Source organism: Platichthys flesus, chromosome 12, assembly GCF_949316205.1.
Source record: "Platichthys flesus chromosome 12, fPlaFle2.1, whole genome shotgun sequence".
Lineage (NCBI taxonomy): Eukaryota > Metazoa > Chordata > Actinopteri > Pleuronectiformes > Pleuronectidae > Platichthys > Platichthys flesus.
In genome coordinates this window covers 22398244-22418697 of record NC_084956.1, presented here as the reverse complement: position 1 = coordinate 22418697, position 20454 = coordinate 22398244, and the positions used below count along the sequence as shown (strand labels likewise).

The window sequence follows — 20454 nt, the reverse complement described above, 5'->3', positions numbered from 1 at the left end:
GTTTTCATTTGGGAACTAAAAGCCTTTATATGTGAGGGCTGATACTTGTAACAAATGGTGAAAAATAAGTTTCCCAGGTCTCAATAAGAGGTGGAGGCGTCTTCCCTCCCTATGACAGAGAGAAGTGCAAGAGTTCAGTTTTATCCTTAGATAGATACACATCCCTCAGTTAATCCCCACCACTGTTTGCACAACTGCAACTGTAAATCCTTAAGGTGTGAAAGTGAATTTACAGAGTGTTGGATATTTCATTCCTCCTGAAGATCTACAAATTTGAGTGGGTTTGGCACTAGAGCCTTGTTTTTAAATCTTTGCTGCTCAGGTGATTGGACATGCTCTGCTGACAATCCAAACAGGCTTTTCACTTTCCTGTCACCATATTGGACATCGAGTTGGATTCATTTTTTGCATAAGGTGGACTAAGATCTCAAACACACCTCAATAATGTTTACAATTCATCAGGCTACTTATCGGTCTAGGCTGTCTGATTCTAACCCTTACCCAACATTTGAAATGTATTGTAGACCAATACAGTTTATATCTGCATTGAGGCTTTATAAAGAATGGAGTTGGTCCGAGAAAAAAAGTTCTACCAAATATTTAGTATCCAATAAAGCTTTTACTTGGTCTATAACTCTGTAATTCTAAACACAGACAGAGAACACTTTAGCTTCCCACCATAAAGGAATTTGAAGATCATTGTTTTTATTTAACCATAGATGTCGTAGTATGCCTCAGACTTACATCTACATGGACACATGACACATGGGAGAAGCAGGGAACCTGATAGAGCAGGGGATGGTGGGCAGGCAGTGTTGGGTTTTTAGATTGTGATATTCTCAGAAATTCCACACCAGTTTACTCTTTTTAGCATAAAAGGTCTAATAAGCCTAAAAAACATTTTCAGTACAGCATTCTGCTAGACCTCTCTAGAATTGTGGCCTATTGGTTACTGTACATTATTTGCTGGTTTAGTAAAGAATGGTTGTGTGATTACTTAAAATACATGCAAGAGCCAGTGTTGACTAAATGGCAGACTTAAATAGGGGATAGGAAAGGGGGAACGCCCATGACTTTGCATTTTGGCATCCAGTGTAGATCTCCATTTCCGGGCGCATCTAACCAGTACCCTTACATAAGCAGAAACAACAGGTGTTAGCAATAGTTACACAGCATTAAGCCCAGCGGAGGAGAAGGCTTGGAATACATGGTATCAATGTAGTCAAGCAAATTCCAACTCAGTGTGTGTGTGTGTGTGTTTATGGGTGAAATGTTGTTTCATGTTGTGCCTACTACTTGTTACACATAAAGCTGTTGCTTCAGTGGCCCCTCCTCAGGCGCCAGTCCATGCGCTATATTTGAAGCTCCTTCCCCCAGGCCTCCCAAAGTGCCTTTGGATCAAGGTGCTTTACAGTATGTCCCCTGGGTGAGTGGCTCCAGCCAACAGGATGTGATGGCAGGCCCAGAATGCAACAGGAATCTGGTTCCCATGTTTGCTTTCCCCGCTCATGCAGACACAGTTTAAGTTTACCCTTCAAGGACTGGAACGCAACTGCAGAAATGAGTGGAAATGTCATGCTCTGCTGTAACTGAGACTTCATTATGCACATCCCTTCTGATTACTAAAACCTCACAAATTATAATATTCTGGGTCTTTTTTTGAAGTAGCAATTATAGCCCTTTTAGTTTAAAATGATTGTCACTTCAGGGTAAGTGGTAATTGCTATTCTTCTTGAAATGACAAATCTATCTAGATATTGGAAGCAGCAAAACTGCCTGGTCAGAAATTCAGGAAATATATTGTATCATCTCGTATATGTATAGCTAATGTCATGTAAATCAGCACGTTGGAATTTCATATTTTTGTTTGTGGAACTACTCGTCCGGCGGTAGCACTAGGGCAGAGTTTTTTCTTAGCAGGGCATTGTAGGGGGCAGGGGAATGGAGGGTTTTAGGGGCCGATGTGAGGCATATGTAGACTAATATGTGAAGTGAAAAGGACAGGTGCATGCTGGTATTCTAAAAACAGCAGGAAGTTAGTCACTGCAGTCTAACCCGATGGTTTGGCAATGATCCGCCGAAGGTTGCATTAGCTATTTCACACAGCTCATGGGGACAGTTAAGGTAGTTTGCACCCAATGGCTTCACTTTACATTAAATCATGCTCCTTAGTTTCATAGGTGTGACAAATTTGAACAAACAGACATGATACACATTGTAAATTAAAAAATCTGGGAGAGAAGCCAGCACCAAGCATTAAAAATGATCAAGTCTTTGGGAAATTATCCACATCAAATGCATTTTTTTTTTAAAGCCTTAGTAGTATAGAGAGAAAAACATAGAGTATTCATGACAAACCTTTCAGTAGCTCCAGGTAGTGGCAGGAGGCAGAATATTGACTTTAACAAAAAAACTAAAATCCCACACAATGTCCATGACTCAAACTCACGTTATTTCCATCATCAGGACAACAAAGCCGTTTGAACTTTATGGAATGTCAGTATGAGTTTTGCCACGCTTTACTTTGTCATGGCTTTGACATTTGTATGCCCCGGGTGTGTTGAAAACTCCTCAAATTACAAGAAGAACCACACCTCCAAATTAAAAGGCAAAGACAGAATAAGGTCTGGGCCCACGAGGGTCAAATTTGTCACCCTGACTGCGTCATTGGTTACTCCTGGATGTTTTTGCTCGTGTCGGGCCTCAGGGCTGGGGAAGTGATCAAATGCTCTGCACTCTAAGTCCCTTTATTCAATATTTCATGCTGGGCTACTCGTAAAGCTGTGTCTTTACCTTTTCTCCAGGAAATCTATGTAAAATTTACGACACATACTTTTTCTGTTACTCTTGGGACAAACTCCGACCCTCTTCTTCTTAACAGTAACTTATTTGAGTTGTCTATATAATTCCATCTTCATTCACAGAACTGTCTATTTTCCTTGTTCCAACTGCTTTTCATTTTAAGTGAGTACAAAGTAAATAATTGAGTTGACAGTGGCCTTCTGGGCTGGAACGGACCAGTCTGAGGGGCAGAGAGCATAAACCTCTAAGGAGCTAAAGCACGGGATTTGATTTGACATTTCGCTGATGAGATTTGTCATTAAGGATTTTCCTCACATTGCTGTGATTGACGTAACAACAAATTTAGTGACCCCTGTCCTGATTCAGTGGTAATTGATTATGTCGGATGACTCCCGGCTCTCTCATTGTACTTGTGAAAAGGTCAACGGGTAGCATACTGGTGTTTTGTGTAAGGTCTATTTTACGGTGCAGAGTGTGAGTCATGGGCTGGGCCTGGTCGTCTATCTCGCCCATATGTTTTCGATGAGCGTTTTTGAGCCTGTAGAATCTGAACTATCAAACAGGGTAGGGCTTTTGATAAGTTCCCCTTGACTGGAGATACTAATAAACCCAGCTGCTCAATAAATTCACATTTGAGTATGTTATCGATTTCAAATGATAGAAGTGTTTCACCATAATTGAGGCCACTACTGTTACTGAACACATAGTTTTGGGACAAACAACTATATTCATAAAAATGATTGCATATATTTGTTTTTTTATTTATGATTGTGTGTGTGTGTGTGTGTGTGTGTGTGTGTGTTTGTGTGTTTGTTTGGATGTGTACTACAATGTCAAAATACAGACAACATGATGTCAGTTCCTTCGTAGGAATCACAGCTTTGGCAACTTACCAAGGTCCGCAACTTACCAAGAATATCACAAGCCGACATTGCCATAGAATTAAAATAAAAATAATTATGCAAGTAATATGTTCGGCAAAGCTATACATGAACCATCAAACTGGATTGCCAAAAAGCTGGCACCAGCACGGCACCACAAATTTGTTCATCTGAAAGATAAAACCACTGTATTGACTTTTAAAGTAAATTTATAAAAACCAAGCAAAGCAGCTGTGTTCTGTCTGCCATCATTTCTTTCAGATGGAGATAACTTCAACTTCCACTACGCAATGTAAATGAAACCCAGAATAAAAAAATGAAAGATTTAAATATGAGTTATAGGAGATTAAGAAGAGCAACATCCTGGACCACATGCCAATGAAAGGGTTTCTTAATATGACTGTGATGTAGCAGGTGTGCCAGCTTGTCCTGCGACGCAACATGACCAATCACACCTGTGACCCTCGTCTCATCTAGATTTCAGAAGGAGAGAAACAAGATTTGCATCCTTTTAGGTCAAGTCCAGCTGGAGCAAAAATAATAACTTCTGTTTTATCAATGCTTGTTTCAATTTCCTTGTGAAGTAAAAGCACATGGTTGTGGTCTACTCCAAGTTTGAGAAGTTATAGTACTTAAAACTCATGGAGAAAAGCAGATGGTTGGAACATTTAAGGATCCTCAGAACCCAAATGAGAACATATTTTTCAAACAATGTTCTATCATATATGTGCCATGAAGTTTGCGCTGTGACAGAATAATTGCTCAATTGGAGCTTATGTATGTAAATTGTGGAATGTGCTCAATGCAAAACCAGGTTTTAAACGGAAACGTTTTTGTCATACCATCGATACCATGATAGGTAATAGGATAGGATCTCGCCAAGGAAACATATCGACATGCACTAATGTGCAAGTGTTAACTTTAAAAAAGGTAGTGCTGATTGTTTCTGCAAAAGATATCGAATCATTATCTCCTTGTGCAGTGACTGGCAATCATTTTTTTTAAGAGGCCATTTTGAGCAGCGGAAAGACAAAGCAATTCACAGTGGTTCTTACTGGAACACAGGATTGTATATCAGGATCAAAATGCTTTCGGAATGGGCTCGGAGAATTTTTTTTGAGTTACAACCCTGCTTCACAAACTGTCTCTTGCTTTGTATTTACTTCAATCAGATTCAGGATTGATTGGTAATAAAACTATATCCACACTGCCAGGGCACTAAAATATTTTCAAGTTTCTGGGCTCACTGTGCTGTCGCGGTCATCACTGGGCAAAATGTCAGTGAATCCCTTGACTTTGATTGTGATTTATGCTGGAATGATTTATCATGACGTCCCTCTGAAGACATGGTTGAGCCTGGCTGTGGCGTGTGTCAGTGTCTTGTTGTTTGAGGAGATAGTTTAAACACATCAGTGAGTCATGACCTGGCACCAATGTGTCATTTTTGGTATTGGAGAGGGGATTTTAATAGCTTCAGCTTGAACAGAGAGAAGACAGTACATAAAGGTTGCTAAACAAAACGGAAGCTTGTCAATAATGATTAGCAGTCATGGCTAAATTACCAACAGAGCACCACCCATAAACACTGGGTATAGAAAATGGGTTAATCTGGCACTGGTAATTGTTTTATACATTATGAGCATAAGCATTTGAGGTATTCAGACTGTTTGTATATAATGTATAGTTTCATGTGAATGTTAATGTTTTTCTCTTTTTCTCTTTCTCTTGTCTTGCAGGACCTCCAGTAAGTTGACCAGTGCCTTGTGTGATCTGCATGTGGTAAAGTGACGGCTGTGTTTATTTTTGTATTTTGGTGTGAACTAGACGAACCTGAACTTATCTGATGCCAGTATATTGCCTTGTCTGGATGCAGTGATAATCTGTTTGCTGCCCTGTCATTTGGCTTTTTATGTCATGAACCAAATGTTTTGTATATTTTATGGTTGTAAACTGTGCTTGAAAAACCTGTAACCTGTCCAAGGAGTACCCAACTGCTTGCCCCCTCTGCACTGGGAAAGGCTTCAGTCCCATGCAACTCTGCACCGAACTTGGTTGAATGCATGCAAAGTTGAAATCAAGTCTTCGGTTAAATGGAAAACCTGCTGACTCCTGTGCCTCAATGCCACAAGGTTCAGGAAGACCACTCCAACCATCTGGACACTATGAGTTTGACTTTTGTACTGCCGTGAGAGCTTTAAAATCAGATCTGCCAAAAGATCCCTCCCTGGAAAATGTGAGGGATAGTTTCTACAAAGAAGGTTTGAAAGTACATGAGGTCAGACAGCGAAAAAGAAGCTAATTTTCCACTCACATACACTTCCATCTCCACTGGATCTGAGCAATTTAAAGACATGGTCACATTCCACTTTTCTTTATGCCTTCCATGGCATACAGACACTGTGTCAAACAAATGTCCTTTAAAAATCATTTGCGATGAGATTAGCTCACAAATAGCTTCCAGTTAAATGAAAAAGAAAGGGGAGATAAGTTGGTAGATGAATGCGAAAGAGCTTAGAGTTTCACATAGAAAATAACCTTAAATATAAAAACTATAGAATGTTTCATATGTCATATATACGGTTGTGTCTGATCTTAAAATAGTAAAAATTCTGAAAATATCTATATTTCTGAAACATGTGCAATAATCAGAAAAATGCTTAGAAATAAGTTGAAGAATGCGCAGATATTTTAGACAGTGAGGATCAAATATATTACATTATAAATATGAAATGTCTGATTAACATTAATCGGCCATATCAATGAGCTCTCTGTCGTTGGAGGGCTCATCCTGATGGATTCTGTTTGGAACGTTTCTAAAGTACAAAGACAAAGTTGTAATGAGCGTGTCCATTCTCCCAAAGAGATTTCTGAGAAGCAATGGTTAATATAGTGTCAAGTCAAGGTCAATATCTTACAGAGACATCTTACTGGTTCCCATTGCAGCAGGATCACATTATAGCCAGGTCCATTGCTGGGCTAATTTAGAATTCTTCTTAGATAGAGTCTTTTGTAAAGCAACAGCTCATTACTGTTAACAGGTCACATCACAGGGGTAGTTGGTCCTTGCATGGGGGTTGTGCATGTAACACACCATTAAAATAATCACAGATGATAGAAAACCCCTCTGATTCTAAGTAAGCTGAAAAGTATACTGACAGGGGTCCTGCACTAGCTGCCAGTCCAAAGCTACAAGACCAAAATCACAAATGATGACATCTATATATATTGAATCTAGCTACCAAAAGGAGGTGTTTCAATTATGACTGATTATTTGCAAATGTTTTATTTGTGTGTGTGTGTGTGTGTGTGTGTGTGTGTGTTTGTGTCTGTGTGTCTGTGTGTGTGTTCAAGTTCAGTATTAGGAAAAAGCCAGTCAGCTTTTGGGTAAAATAATAGAAAGAGGAATGGAGCAAGTCAAACCCTCTCATTCTGCTATACACCCCAACTCACTTCCTATTGAGCATAGAAGAGCCCAGGAGACTATATAACCCAAGCACAATGGCCAAATATATGCTGCTCCCACCCTCCCCTCCCCAGCATCCCATTTATTCAGCAGCACTTTGCCAAATGGGAGCCACATGTCGGAGGGTTACCGTGTAATTCAAGTGAAAGGTTCCTTCCGGCAGTGGGTGACCTTCGCCCCTGCAGACAGCCCCTGAGCCAGTAGCGAATGGGCAGACGCTGACATGCAGTGTGTTCACACTCACCACCTGGCCGTGCACCATCATACACTGCCCGCTCTCTGCCCGGTAGCCTGATTTAGTCAAAATATTGCTCATCTGATGAGTCGAGCACCGGCCACACTGAGGTACAAGCACAACTTCTATCACATTGGGAATATTCAGTTGATGAAAAAGCAGCACTCATGTACTATGTCTTAACTTTAGGTGAAATTAATTCTAGCCTGTGGAGACAACAACTAAACATGAAGGAATAGCAGAGGTTGAATTAAATGGAGAACAGGGAAGATCAGGATTTAAGGCAACATCTTGGGGAGGGTAGGTCCGAATGTATTATTTGTCCATGCTTTATATGTCACACTTTTGTGTCCTCATAGCGTAGAGTAATAAGTGATTTACCTGCAAAGATTGTTTGTAACACTCAGCAATGGACAAGTGGATTACTCAGTCAGACTGATGTTTTAATGTATATAATATTTGACATATTAATGATCTTTGACTTTTTCCGATCAGATAAAGTCTGATGGAAAAATTATAGTTGTCACAGTGCACCATCGAGCCACTGCACAGAATGAACGCATGACACAACAGTATGCAAAGATATTTACAATCAGTCATCAGAGCCAATAATCAGGAGCTCTGATTGATGTTCCACGTTCTCTCCATCCAGGATTACTGATGGGAGAGGGATAACTTTCTCTCTCCTACTGCCGGCCAGCAATCGCCCACGAACACACACACACACACACACGCACACAATCACACAGTCACACACACGCAGAGGACTCCTCCTGGAGGAATATTAATAACATGCAGACATTCAGGAGCAAGCTATCATCATTCTCCTCCGTGGAGAGTCAATTCCTTTTCTTTTTGGACCATGTCAAGAGTTCCTGTTTCGACTTCCAACCAATTAGCGTTCCATCCTTTACAAAAAGCACAGATTTGTGTTCCGCTCCCTCAGTGAAAACAAAGCACACTGGACTTTTGACTGTGTTCTCCCTCTTGCTCATAGAACCTGGGCATAACTGATGGTCTTTGTATTCTAGCTCCTTGTGATTTGTTTCTTGATGAAAGCCACCAAGCTGACATGTTGTCATATCCGCATTAGTAGGGTATTCAAGTAAGGTTTGAATCTTTGAATAGGGTTGGTTACACAGAAACATTTGGACTTTCAGCATGTGTTCTCCCAAAAGCAACCTTTGCATGCGTCTTTGTGGTGAAATGAGAAAACTGTTCTTTTGTGTTCAGAAAGATCTGTGTTGTGTTAAAATGTGATTCACTGGATGCATTTGGACCAGAATTTAGGGAGGCATGGTACTGCATCAGTAGTGTTGTTTGTGCTGTCACTGACCTGAAAAGGCCAAAATAAAACATACATAACTGTAGAGATGTCATGGTACTAGGTCGATAACGAACTCCTGAATATGTGACAGTATCCGTCTTTATAGTAAGATAAGATAAAAGTAATAATAACCAACAGGCATTCTAGTCTGATGCAAATAGAAGAAAAAGGAAGACATACATTGCTAAACAGGGAGGGGCAAGTGCAAATGCAACAACAGTTCCACAGTGACCTTTAGGGAAATGCATTTGTACATGGAGGAATCATGAAGAATCATTACACTCCTAAGCTATAGACAACCTTTGCAAAGTATGCAAACAATACAACATAGCAATTCAAATGTAAGGAAGAAACACTGCTATTTTATACAAGCAGCTCAAAGAAAAGCATCCAGATCTGTACACAAATTTCAAAGATTTCTTATTGTCACTGAATGCAATCTTTGAGATGTAGCAACAGCTAATAACACTGGTAGTCAATCTGCAAAAGTAGAGGTGATTTTTTTGAATGAACTTTTTCACACTGTCACTGGAAAAAATCACTGGCAGGGTGACATCCCCATAAGAAAGTTATTACCATGAATCTCTCCTTATCATTTTATTCTGGCCTGGTGCAGTGCAGCTGTCTTTCATATGTAGACTTTAATTGTAAATTTCTCTCTTTCCTTTTTTTACCAACCTTTTCTCACCCCTCTTTCAGGGTCCTCCTGGACGAGCAGGCTTTCCGGTAACTCTCTTTTTAACTGGTGTTTTTGTGTTTCTCTAGATACAGTATTTGCATATGTGATCACTGCAGTATTGATCTCTCTGTCTGCTCTCTGCTGAATATTTGGATTATTAAATTAATTTGTTCAGCATAGGTAAAGTGAAATTAATTTCTTGTGCTTCCTCAAACCTAAATATTTTGGACCTGTTTTGAAGCACTGTAACCTAACTAAATTTAAAATGAGGGCTTGCTTAGCACAAAGCAAAAATAATGGCATTAAAGACTGAGAGTTAGCTGTCTACCATTAAGCAAATTTGTATCCCATGGCAAGTGCTTCACTATAGTGCAGTGTCATAGTAGCTTCCCTCACTTTGACTAACATGGACACCAATATTCTGATCACTGACCTTGGTCAGGATTTGACATGATTTTGATGATTTACATTATTACATGATTTACATTATTTTCCAGCCAAATATTCAATTGATAGTCCTGTTGACATATTACATACCATAATAATGACACATCATTGTGTTCATTAGGTTATATGTCTTTTTTATAATCCTTATACCTGAAATGGTTGAATGTTTAATTCTACTGTACAACATTTTGGGTGCTTTCTTTCTAAATGTGCAAAAAAAATCTTACATCCTTTCATTCCACCTTGTTTAAACCAAGGGCAAGCATTATCAAAGAGATGGTGATTGCTGTATGTTGATGTCGTTAAATGCTCCAATAGACCGTTGTAATGTGAGGTCAGATATTCCACATGTCTTAATCTAATTATTAGTTGGAATAATTGCAGATTATCATCCTGATAGTTGGTTTATTTGGGTTAATAACAAAATGTATTCTTGTCATTATTTTTAAACTGGGCCTTGTTTCAACAAGTTGCAGAGGTTTTCAGAACAGGTTTATACCACTTAAACATGGTTCCCCTCCCAACTCTTTCAGTTAGAAAAAGGTAGCAGTTTAATATTGGAAACACAATTTTTAAGAACCTTGTGTACAACCATTCATCAACCGTTAAACTGTAATTGAACTAAAATATATCCAGACACATTTATCATGGGAATAGAAATCACTGAACAACCTCTATTTTTTATTCCGTGATTACTCTAGAAACTACAAAGATGTCAATACAGCAGTGAAACTAAATGCTTATAGCTTTAAAACATTATCAATTCAAAACAACATGGCTCCTTATTTGTTTTTACTAAAATGCTTTGGTTATTTCTGCCATAGCTGGAATGTACTGTAATGCTTGCAGATGGCCTACTGTTTTGTCAAAGCTAACCCTCTTTTCTTTCCCGTCTAACGCTTGCTCTTCACTCTGCTGACTTAGTCAACATGTCGACCTAACAGAGTTCCTTTACTGAAAACAGGTGGACATCTAGTGTCTGACCTTTGTGCTATGTTGCCAGTTACAAGAGGCAAAGGGCTGACTCTCTATTTCAAAGAGTGGATGATATTCTTTGCAATGATTTGTGATGGATTACTTCCGTTAAGCAGCGGGCAATGAAGTCACGAGCAGTCTTTTACAGAATCATGGTGGGAAGATGTGTTTTTTGCTAAAGAGAACCTGTAACAGCAAATAAGGGAACAGTGTTTTATATACTAGGTGGTCATACTTATATAGGTCTTAAAGGAATTAGACCCAAATTATATGATCGATGTGTTTTAAAAACATTTCTCCTTCCTTGCCTTTCACACACTCACTTATATTTCCCAGCATACATGCGGACAAAGCTCACTTTGTGCAGTATTCCTGGAATTCCTACTAACCGCTTGGCTAGACACAAGCAAATTAAGAATTTACCATTCACTCATAACTCATAAAAGCTACCGTGAGATTTTTTTCTCACGGTAGCTTTTATGCTTTTGTGTCATCTTTATCTGCTGCATCACAGCTCATGGTTTCATGAAGGTGTGGAAGTGAGGACATATTGGCTGGTCCTCACTTTCTGACACGCCTTTCAAAGGATGCTTGAGGTTTGACACCGAGTCTTAAGGTTCAAGTTAAATTCAAGTGTAGGGTTATATTCTGTTGGGATGGTTAAGGTTACAGCTAGGAGGCAGGGGTTGGATTATATCAGTGAGCGTCTTCACAGAGATAGAAGTTTGTGTATGTATATGAGGTCCAGCTGTGTCTTAACTCTGTAGATACACCACAGACACCTTGAAATTCCACTGCTGAGGACCTGCAATGTGTTTGTCAGCTCAAGGCTTAGTTTTTATTTGTGGTGAGAATACTTGACCAACATCTTTTAGGCAGGGGTAGTTTATTATTGTAGAAACATCTTGGGATGTAGAGCAGAAAGAATAGTGCGGCAGTGATGTGGTTTATCTCTGTGGAAGTGAAGTGCAACACATAAACTGGCCAAGGGTTTACAAGGCACTCGGTTGGTCTGATGGCTACAAAACCCTACTTTAGTGAAGGTTGTATTTTGTGGTCACAGCAAATAATCATGTTAGCCCTGTGCTCTGGATCAAAACCACTTTTGGTGGTGCCATTTTTCCCAAGGTCTCGGTTTAACTCAGAAGCTTGGACAGGGCTTCAAAGAACACAGCTGTAGCCTGATAGTATTTAAGTGCTTTAAAAATATGCCATATATCTAATGAAAGAGATACTTGCAAATCTGATGTACCAGGAAAGAAAACAGCTGAAGCCATGTTCAGACTCACACTAAATAGAAGTGATGATGGGCGCTACATGTTTGATCAAAATATATGAGACAAGCAACATAGCTTCACTAGGGTGTATACTGCTTGAGAAGATTTTACTCAGACACCAGCGTGGACCATCCCAACATCTGATCAGAAAAATGGACTATTCACCTCATACTCACTGGACTTCAAATGGGATTATTCTGGTAGCATTTAAAAAGTCTTCCATAATTCTTGGCTAAACTTAGGTTCTGAAAGGAAACTTCCTAGCGATACATTTTATTGCAAGAAAAATACATGAATTTTGACCTAAGCTTCTTACAGCCATGTAGTGAACAACAATAGATTTGTTGTTCTTTTCTAGGCAAGTTTGCTTTTGTCTCCAATAGAAACAGTCTCTTTCAGCATCCCTTTACATTGTGAGTCCCATTGTGACTTACATGCAGTTACTACTAGCCCTATTCATGGATCTTGATGAACAAATCTGACAAAGTTAGGGGAATGATTTTTATTAGATTGAGCAATGTGGTGCAGCCTGTTTCAATTTAAGGGGGCTATTGGTCTTTGGCTTTTTATGTGCTGCTTCACTGATGTATTGCGAGAGTAAACAAGGGTCCAGCTTGTTTTGGACTTTTGTGCTTCGGGAATAAAACCTTGATTCACTTACGGGTGACTGACTATAGCTATCTACAGACAAGTGTGCTTATCAGGCTGCCTTTGACTCAGCCTCCATCCTTCTGAGATCAGGTATATCTTAGGCATCATTTTACAAATACACAGATTTGTGTGAAAACTATACTTGAACTTTAGAAGATTACTTCTACAGACTTCTCTTCCTAATAGGAGGTAGCAATAGCAGGTGAACAAGTGGATTACACTTATTTTTCATCTCTGTAAGATCTGCAATAGAAGTATGAGACCAAATATGCACTACTTGTGAATATTGTTTCACAAGTAGTGCAGCTGCTTTAAGGAAAAATTCAGTGGGTAAATTGATGGCATTGCAATTGGGTAATAAAGAGCGAAAAAAGGTGTGTGATGGTGGAGGTTGTTGACTGCAGCAGATTGGATGTTAACAGAATAGCTGTGAACTAGCAGTGCATGAGCTCTTTAAGACCCCAGACAAGTCCCTCTGCTCTCACTGCTGTCAGATGCCCTGATCTGTCTCACTTCTGTCAGACGCCTGATTTGTCTCACTGCTCTCAGATGTCCTGATCTGTCTCACTGCTGTCAGATGTCATACTGCTGCCTATTTATGAAAGTCCCCCCCCACCCCCCATCCCCCACCCCACTGCTTTGCAACATTATCTCAGATCTATCTTGAGTCCTGGGCTGGAAGTGATTGCCTCAGAGTAGCTTTTTTTCTTTTCAGCATCATGAAATGTTTGCCTCTAGTCTCCACATTAGGCATGGCATGGTGAAATGACTAAACAACACAAAGGAGTCTTTAAATGGATACCGTGTCATCAAGACTTTTTAAAACCAACTATGAATATCCAGCATTACCATCTCTTTACCTGCAGTAGGACCCATTCCGTTCACTGATCAATTCTAACAGTGATACCAATTTAGTCAAACTTAAATGTGGCACCTGCTATTATTATCATGCTACAGTTGAATTCAAATTAAATATGGTTAACATAGATGAGACTAAATGTTAAATGTACTTTGTAATGGTCAAGGATGGCCCATAAGTCGAAATGACAAGGTATCCTTTAAGAGATCACTTCAGTCTCCACTCTAATGTTCTTAATGACCAGTGTTTCTTCTGAATTTGCACCGGTCAATAGGCTGACAAAGGAAGTATGGGAATACCAGGGAGAATGGTGAGTGACTCACGTTTGAGTATGACGCACTCTATTGTAGTGGTTACATTCATTACATGGGCAATGGTGAAACAAGCATATCAGCTGTACAGAAAGCATTGATTTAAGAATAAGGCTTCTGTTTTCATGCTTAAAAATGCATATAGTCGTAAAGGCCTTGCACACCTATGGCAAACCCAAACAGGATATTTTACTTATCTTGGCTGCTCTTTGAAAGTCTACTTCAGTCTTTCGTCTGCTATGTGCAAAAACATGCACATTGTAATGCTGCTACCACTGGTACAGATATTCTAAGGGTATGTTGGGTTTCACATCACAGTAGTTTAATTAGTACCACATTTTCTGTCATGTTTGTACCGGCCTATATTGCCTTCCCACATTGTCAACCAAGGCCTTATAATTTACAGACCAGCAAGCTCACAGCAATGTCAGGAGGTATCCACTTAACATTTCACAAAGTAAATGCATTTACCAAATACAGCATTAGCAATAACAAACAACAAAAAGTTGTTACAAGTTACTAAAAACATTTTTAATCAGGTATTTGTTTGTAGTCACTGCGGCCTGTAATTTACAAGGTTACCACACAATTCATTATGAATATTTGTTTTTGATATAGCCATATATCAAACAGTTTCAGCCCTTCCACATGTGGATATTGTTTAAAACATACTCACATTGCAGTGTGGTCTCCATAGCTTACAGGCCTCTCACCTTGCACAGGAATTTGGACAGCATGAAACTAAGTCAGAGTGCTGAAGTATGAGAGTATTTGAATGCCAGAGCAAATAACTGAGGCTTTTAGTAACATATATCCTATATTTATATTCCAAAGAGCCATTAAGGCCTCTGAAACTAGTTTTACAATGTGGTTACTGTGAATTAAATGCATTAGAATAAATTCAGTGTAAAGCTGGGAAAGTCTGCAATAAGTAAATTATGACCAAAATTGGATCATATCTGATTCATTAAAGGTGAACAATACTGACATATTTTTTTCTGGTTTTAAGTGAAAGGCAAGAAAAAGAGAACTGAATTGTTTGTCTTACTCTGCTCTTGAAACAGAGCTGTGTTTCCCTCAGTGAAGTAGCATATTTAACCCCTACTCAGATTTTTTGTATCACGGTGTCTGATAAAATAGTCCCTCTTGATGCTGCACTGACTGACTGTCCTTATATTAGGCTGTAGCTATTTACCCTACAGCATTCATCAGTGTTAAAATAAGTATTCGGAACCTTTACTTTAGTAAAAGTACCAATATGTAAAATGTAAGCAATTAAAAGTAAAGGTCATGCAGGGTAGTACATAAATATCAGCAGCTAAATGTAGTCAAAGTATTAAAGTAAAAATACAGTTTTGGTCTAATTGACTGATATATAAATATTATATATAACTGTTATAGCATCATTAGATTAGTAACAGTGATGCATCAGTATGTGGGCAGCTTTTTGCTTTTGTAGCTGCTCCAGATGGAGCTGATCCTATTATAGTTTTCCAATTTTGGCTAAGATATTTGATAATTTGAACATTCATTCAAATTAAATCATATAATAAATTACTATTTATTGTTTTATAAAGGTTGTTTTATTATCCACGGTGTAATATCACCATCTTAAAATTAACTTATAACTAAAACTGAATTAATGAAGTAGGCTACGATATATCTCGCCATGTAGTGGAGTATAAAGTAGCATAAAATGGAAAAATTTAAGTTGTTACTTTGCACTAACAAAAAACTTTAATATCTCAGAATGTACCACATCTAAACGCAAAAGCATCCCAAGACATTGGTCTCTTTTTCACCTCATGTAACATGATAACATGACATGTATCATGTTATATGGACTATCTCCTTGACAGCTGTCCAGTCAAATATGATATAATATAATATAATTAAAAGGTTTCGATCTGATTTTATTGTAAGAAAGAATGTTTCAGACACTGTTCAAACAATCTGACATTCACTTTGTTTGAATCACATTGAGGCCTTAAGTTTCCTTTCACCTCCACTTAACTGACACATATATTCTCTCCCCTTAGCTCTGTCACCACCCCCTCCCCATCACTAGTGCTGGAGGATGCTGCATGTCCTGAACCCTCTCCATGACTCTAACACTGGTTCCTCTCTCTCTTGTGTCTCTCTCCTCCCCTCACACCTTTTTTGCATGCTACTGTGTCTGCTGTGACTGATCCCAGGGCTTAAAAGGACACACAGGGGAGAAGGTAAGTTTAGGAGCATGTGCTCTTAGCAGGATTATGCAATGTAGCAGAAGCCGAAGACAAACTGCAGCTTTGTCCTTTCATTTCCTGGCTTTAGTTTGGTGTCTTTTGTTAGTCTGCTCACGTGTGGTGAATCCAGTCTGCTTGTCATTAGCACAAGTAGGATGAGTTGTAATAAAACGTTGACATAAAAAATAGACTGTTATTTGAGACATTGCAAAGATGGTGGGCGGTGGTGCTAGTGGCTAGTGCACAGCTGTATTGTTTGTACAGGTAGCATGTGATTTATATCAGGAACTGAAGTCTGTATTTTTAAACAGCGTCAGAATCCCAATCTATAAATGTTTTCCCACCCTGGTTGGATTACCTGAGCCATTTACACATTGGAACACATGGTAACAATTTGTCACATAAGTGTCTAAAAGCTCTAATTCATGATTCCCAAAAGAAATCTGAGCGACATTTAAAGAGGCCACAGCAGAATGCATGAGGAGATTCTCAAAGAGAACGCAGAATAAATAGAGTGACACATTGAGATAAATAATGCTTTTACTGGTGTGTCTGATCCACAGTTAAATTTCAGCTCTCTGTCATGTTCTAACTGTAAATATGAGCTGCCAGCTGGGATGGAAAAGATGATATTAGCCTCAAGGTGAAAATTATATGTGAGGCACGTTTAACTGGAGGTCCACCATCTCCCTCTTGGCTTCATGAAATGCAAAAGAAAATTTGCCAATGTCAGCAGAAAGAGGACATCAAAATCTAAACAATCACTTTTATTCACATCAATGTTATGAACTATACCCACAAAATGTCTGATGTTTGCTACATTGTGTCAGTGGTTCGTCAGTGAAAATCAGCTCAGACCTGCGGGTTCCATCCAATAATATGCTTGGCTGCTAAAGTAAAATTTGACCCCAAACTGAAACTAATTGTGTGTTTCATCACTGGGAGTGCTATGAAGCAATGCTTTAGAGTGTGTCAATTTTTTTCCAGTCTTGTGCATGCTCACAAACACACAGAGCATGTGAGTGTTGCTTATCAAAGTTTTCACACCATTCCAAAGATCTAAAACTGCTTAAAAATCTTTGTTGTAAAAGAGATTCATAACATACCACTCAGGCACACCGTTCAAGCCTGTGGGGGTGTGAACAGGAAGAAGTTATCTGCAGTTGGTTTTTAAGTCTTTCACAGCTGGTTTGGTCCATACCTTCGTCTGAATGAAACTAACAAGTTTCAAAGATGCCTCGTACCACAGTCTGGACCGAATGGACAAAACTTTTGTCCAATATTCAGAGGTGGTCCTGGTCCAGATCTAACAAAACCTGGTTTGGGTCATTTGGGGGATGAAACCTAAATAGTTAAGACCTTCGGACTAATTGCTGGAAGTTGGGACAGCATTAAGCTACAAAAGAAGATAAAGGAGAAGGGATGCTAACAGGATTGCATGTAGGCTTCACCTCAGACGATTTATAATTTTGTAGTGACACCCTAATGATATGACAGTGGCAACCAAATTAACCAAGTGAACCCATCTATTAATTCAATAAAATGGAAATATATATTTTTTGTCATTAATTATCACGTCTGTCTACAAACAAATCAATGTCATGTAGAGATGCAGTAGGCATAGACGTAGCCCATGTAGGTGATGACATCAAGTCATACATAAGTCTTAGTAACCAGATCAAATATGAACCTTGGTTGCTGTCATTGAACGATGAACAGCTAGGGCAAAAAAAAAGACGAATTGGGATATAGCCAATGGAAAGAAAAGGCAGCGAAATTGAATGCCAAAAAACATGAATGTAACAGAACTGGGGCTTTAATATTTAATGAAGAAGGAATGTATTCACCACATTTATCTGGCCTCAAGGATTCACACACTGCATTTTAGTATGAAACTCTAAATGTAAAAAGAAAACTCCATTGAGCCCCTCCAAAGTTCGAGCAGAGCAGTTTTGGAAATTTATTTCAGTGACTGACCATATTTCCCCAAAGGTTTATTTTTCTTTTCATCTGCAGTGGTTAGCAATTTTCCTTCTAACAATGACTAAATTGACCATATGTGCTCACTTTTGTGATATTATCAATAAATCTGGGGCCCCCCCATCAGCTTTACAGCTTTTCAGCCTCCTGACTGGACTTTTTGGTTTTCCAGCCAGCAGATTTTCTTATCACCTTTGTTTGCAGCAGTGCTACCTGCCATTCACCAAACAGCCGACAGACATAGTTAGCAACTCGCTGGTGAAGAAAAGTAACATTCAGCATCTGAGTTAAAACAGAGCCAAAGGAATAATTGACACACATGAAATGTGGAAACAGCAGATTTATAGATTTGTTTTCTTCCAATACAACATGATTTGTGATGTGTCGGGTCGAGTGGGCTTCTAAAAGGAAAACTCAGAGCAAATTCTTGACTGTCACACCGACGTGATAAGTGGTTGTTAGCCAAGCACGAGGAAACAGAAATAGTAATAACCTGACCCCCCCCCCCCAAGTGCAGGGAAATGGAGGGGCTGCTGCTTGGATCACTCTTCAGATGAAAATCTAAAATAATCTTTTGGGTTCCTTTTTTATTTTAATGCAGGGAGCATACACAGCCTGAGCACATTATTAGGAACACCATTCTGATACTTTGAAGGGCCTCATAATTTTCTAAATACAGCCTCAGTTCTTTGACACTGATTCCACATGATTATGGAAACTTTTCCAACATCATCTAAGTGGATTCACATCTGGTAACTGGGGAGATCACTCACATTCACTGAATTCAGTGTCCTGCTAATGAAACCAGTTTTAGCAGCATTATCCTGCTGGAAGTGAAACTGTGGCCATTAAGGGATGAAAATGGACATAAACAATACTCAGATCAAACCATGACTGATTGGGGGGGGGGGGGGGGTATTAATGTCCTACAGTTTGAAAGCAGAGGCCTCAGTAGAAATCCCAATTCATCAGACCATCTACATTTTTCAGTCTTCAACTGTGCAGTGTTCGTGAGACTGCATCACCTCAGCCTCACATTTCTTGATGTTTTGTTTTTTTTGTAAAACTCTCAGGACTCATGAGTGATCATTTCAGATTCTGAAGTTTCAGAAATACTAAAACCTGACCATCTGACCCCAATAATCACGTTTGAAAATCCAATATTCCCATCAAATAATCTCAAGCTTCTAGCACCAGCTATTTCACAAGGCAAAGCAGATTAACGTTACTGTGAAACTTTCACAGCTTTACACTGTTATGAATATCCACCATGGTTGTTTGAGAAGCGGTATTACTGTTTGTGTTGGAAGTACACACATTGTGTGTAGTTGCTGATGGAGTCATTTTCCCTGTCTGTTGCTACTGTATTTACCTTCGGAGGAATGCATCGACGTGCTGAATTTCACTGATCTCTGGGTTTGACTTGGCAAGCAACTTATGTTTTCTCCCTATCTTTCTATCTGTCCACAGGGCGCACCAGGCGAGCCAGGTCTATCTATCATTGGACCAAGAGGACCTCCTGTAAGTATCTTCACATGTTCCTACACCTAATAAACCTCTTATCTTCAATTACTGCTGCCTGGTGCATGCCAGCATTTTTTATGGGCTACCATTTTAGTAGACTTCTTCTTAACGCATCAGCCTGTCTGACACTGACAGGCTGTCTGACACTGACTGACATTTTTAATTTCTTTTGATTAAACCTGACAATTGGAGTGACTGAGTGACTTTTTCTTTCTAGACTTGAGCGGTTCTGGGCTCAGGTTTAAAACCGTTTTAGTTCAAGACTGGAAGAATTCACATCAAATGATGGAATAATACATTTCTTTACAGACTGTAGAGACAGCAGTGTTGTTCAACTGGATTGGAGGTGTAATTTGGCCATAAATTGGATCATTAGTCATGCTTGTTTTATCAGGAAGCAGAGTGAGAAACCTCATCCTGGTCCAACTGGGGTCAGTGTTCGGCATCAGGCGCCAGGTCTCAATGGTTCCTCTTGTTAAAACACAAAATCTTGGGAGGAAAAATTACTTAAGTTTTTGTTTTCAATTTCCGGGAAAATATTGCCTCCTAAGTTGCCAACTATGGCATAACCAAGAGCCCAGTCAACTTAAGTGGGACAAACATCTGTTTTTCTAATTGATGGCTATTACAATCTATACCTGTGTGTGCCCACACTTCCTGGATGGTAATAGGCATTTCTAATGAGTAACAGGCTGTGGAGAAAGCTCCGCACAGTAGGAGCCAAGTCTTGAACCTAGAGAGCCAGTCAGTCCCTAACACTTAGAAGCTTGTTTACCACAGCAGGTAAAACTGACATGAGGAACTCCAGTAGTGAC

General features: G+C 39.3%; 1 protein-coding gene across 1 annotated transcript in view; it reads left to right on the top strand.

Moving 5' to 3' along the window:
- Positions 1-9413: 9413 nt before the first annotated feature.
- The window catches only part of col13a1 (collagen, type XIII, alpha 1), a 54293-nt gene continuing 43252 nt past the window's right edge, over positions 9414-20454 (top strand). Inside the window, exons 1-4 of the mRNA XM_062400353.1 lie at positions 9414-9434; positions 13871-13906; positions 16103-16129; positions 19586-19636. Coding sequence (XP_062256337.1) covers positions 13886-13906; positions 16103-16129; positions 19586-19636 — 99 coding nt within the window. The 5' untranslated portion in view covers positions 9414-9434; positions 13871-13885. The remainder of the gene's footprint in view (positions 9435-13870; positions 13907-16102; positions 16130-19585; positions 19637-20454) is intronic.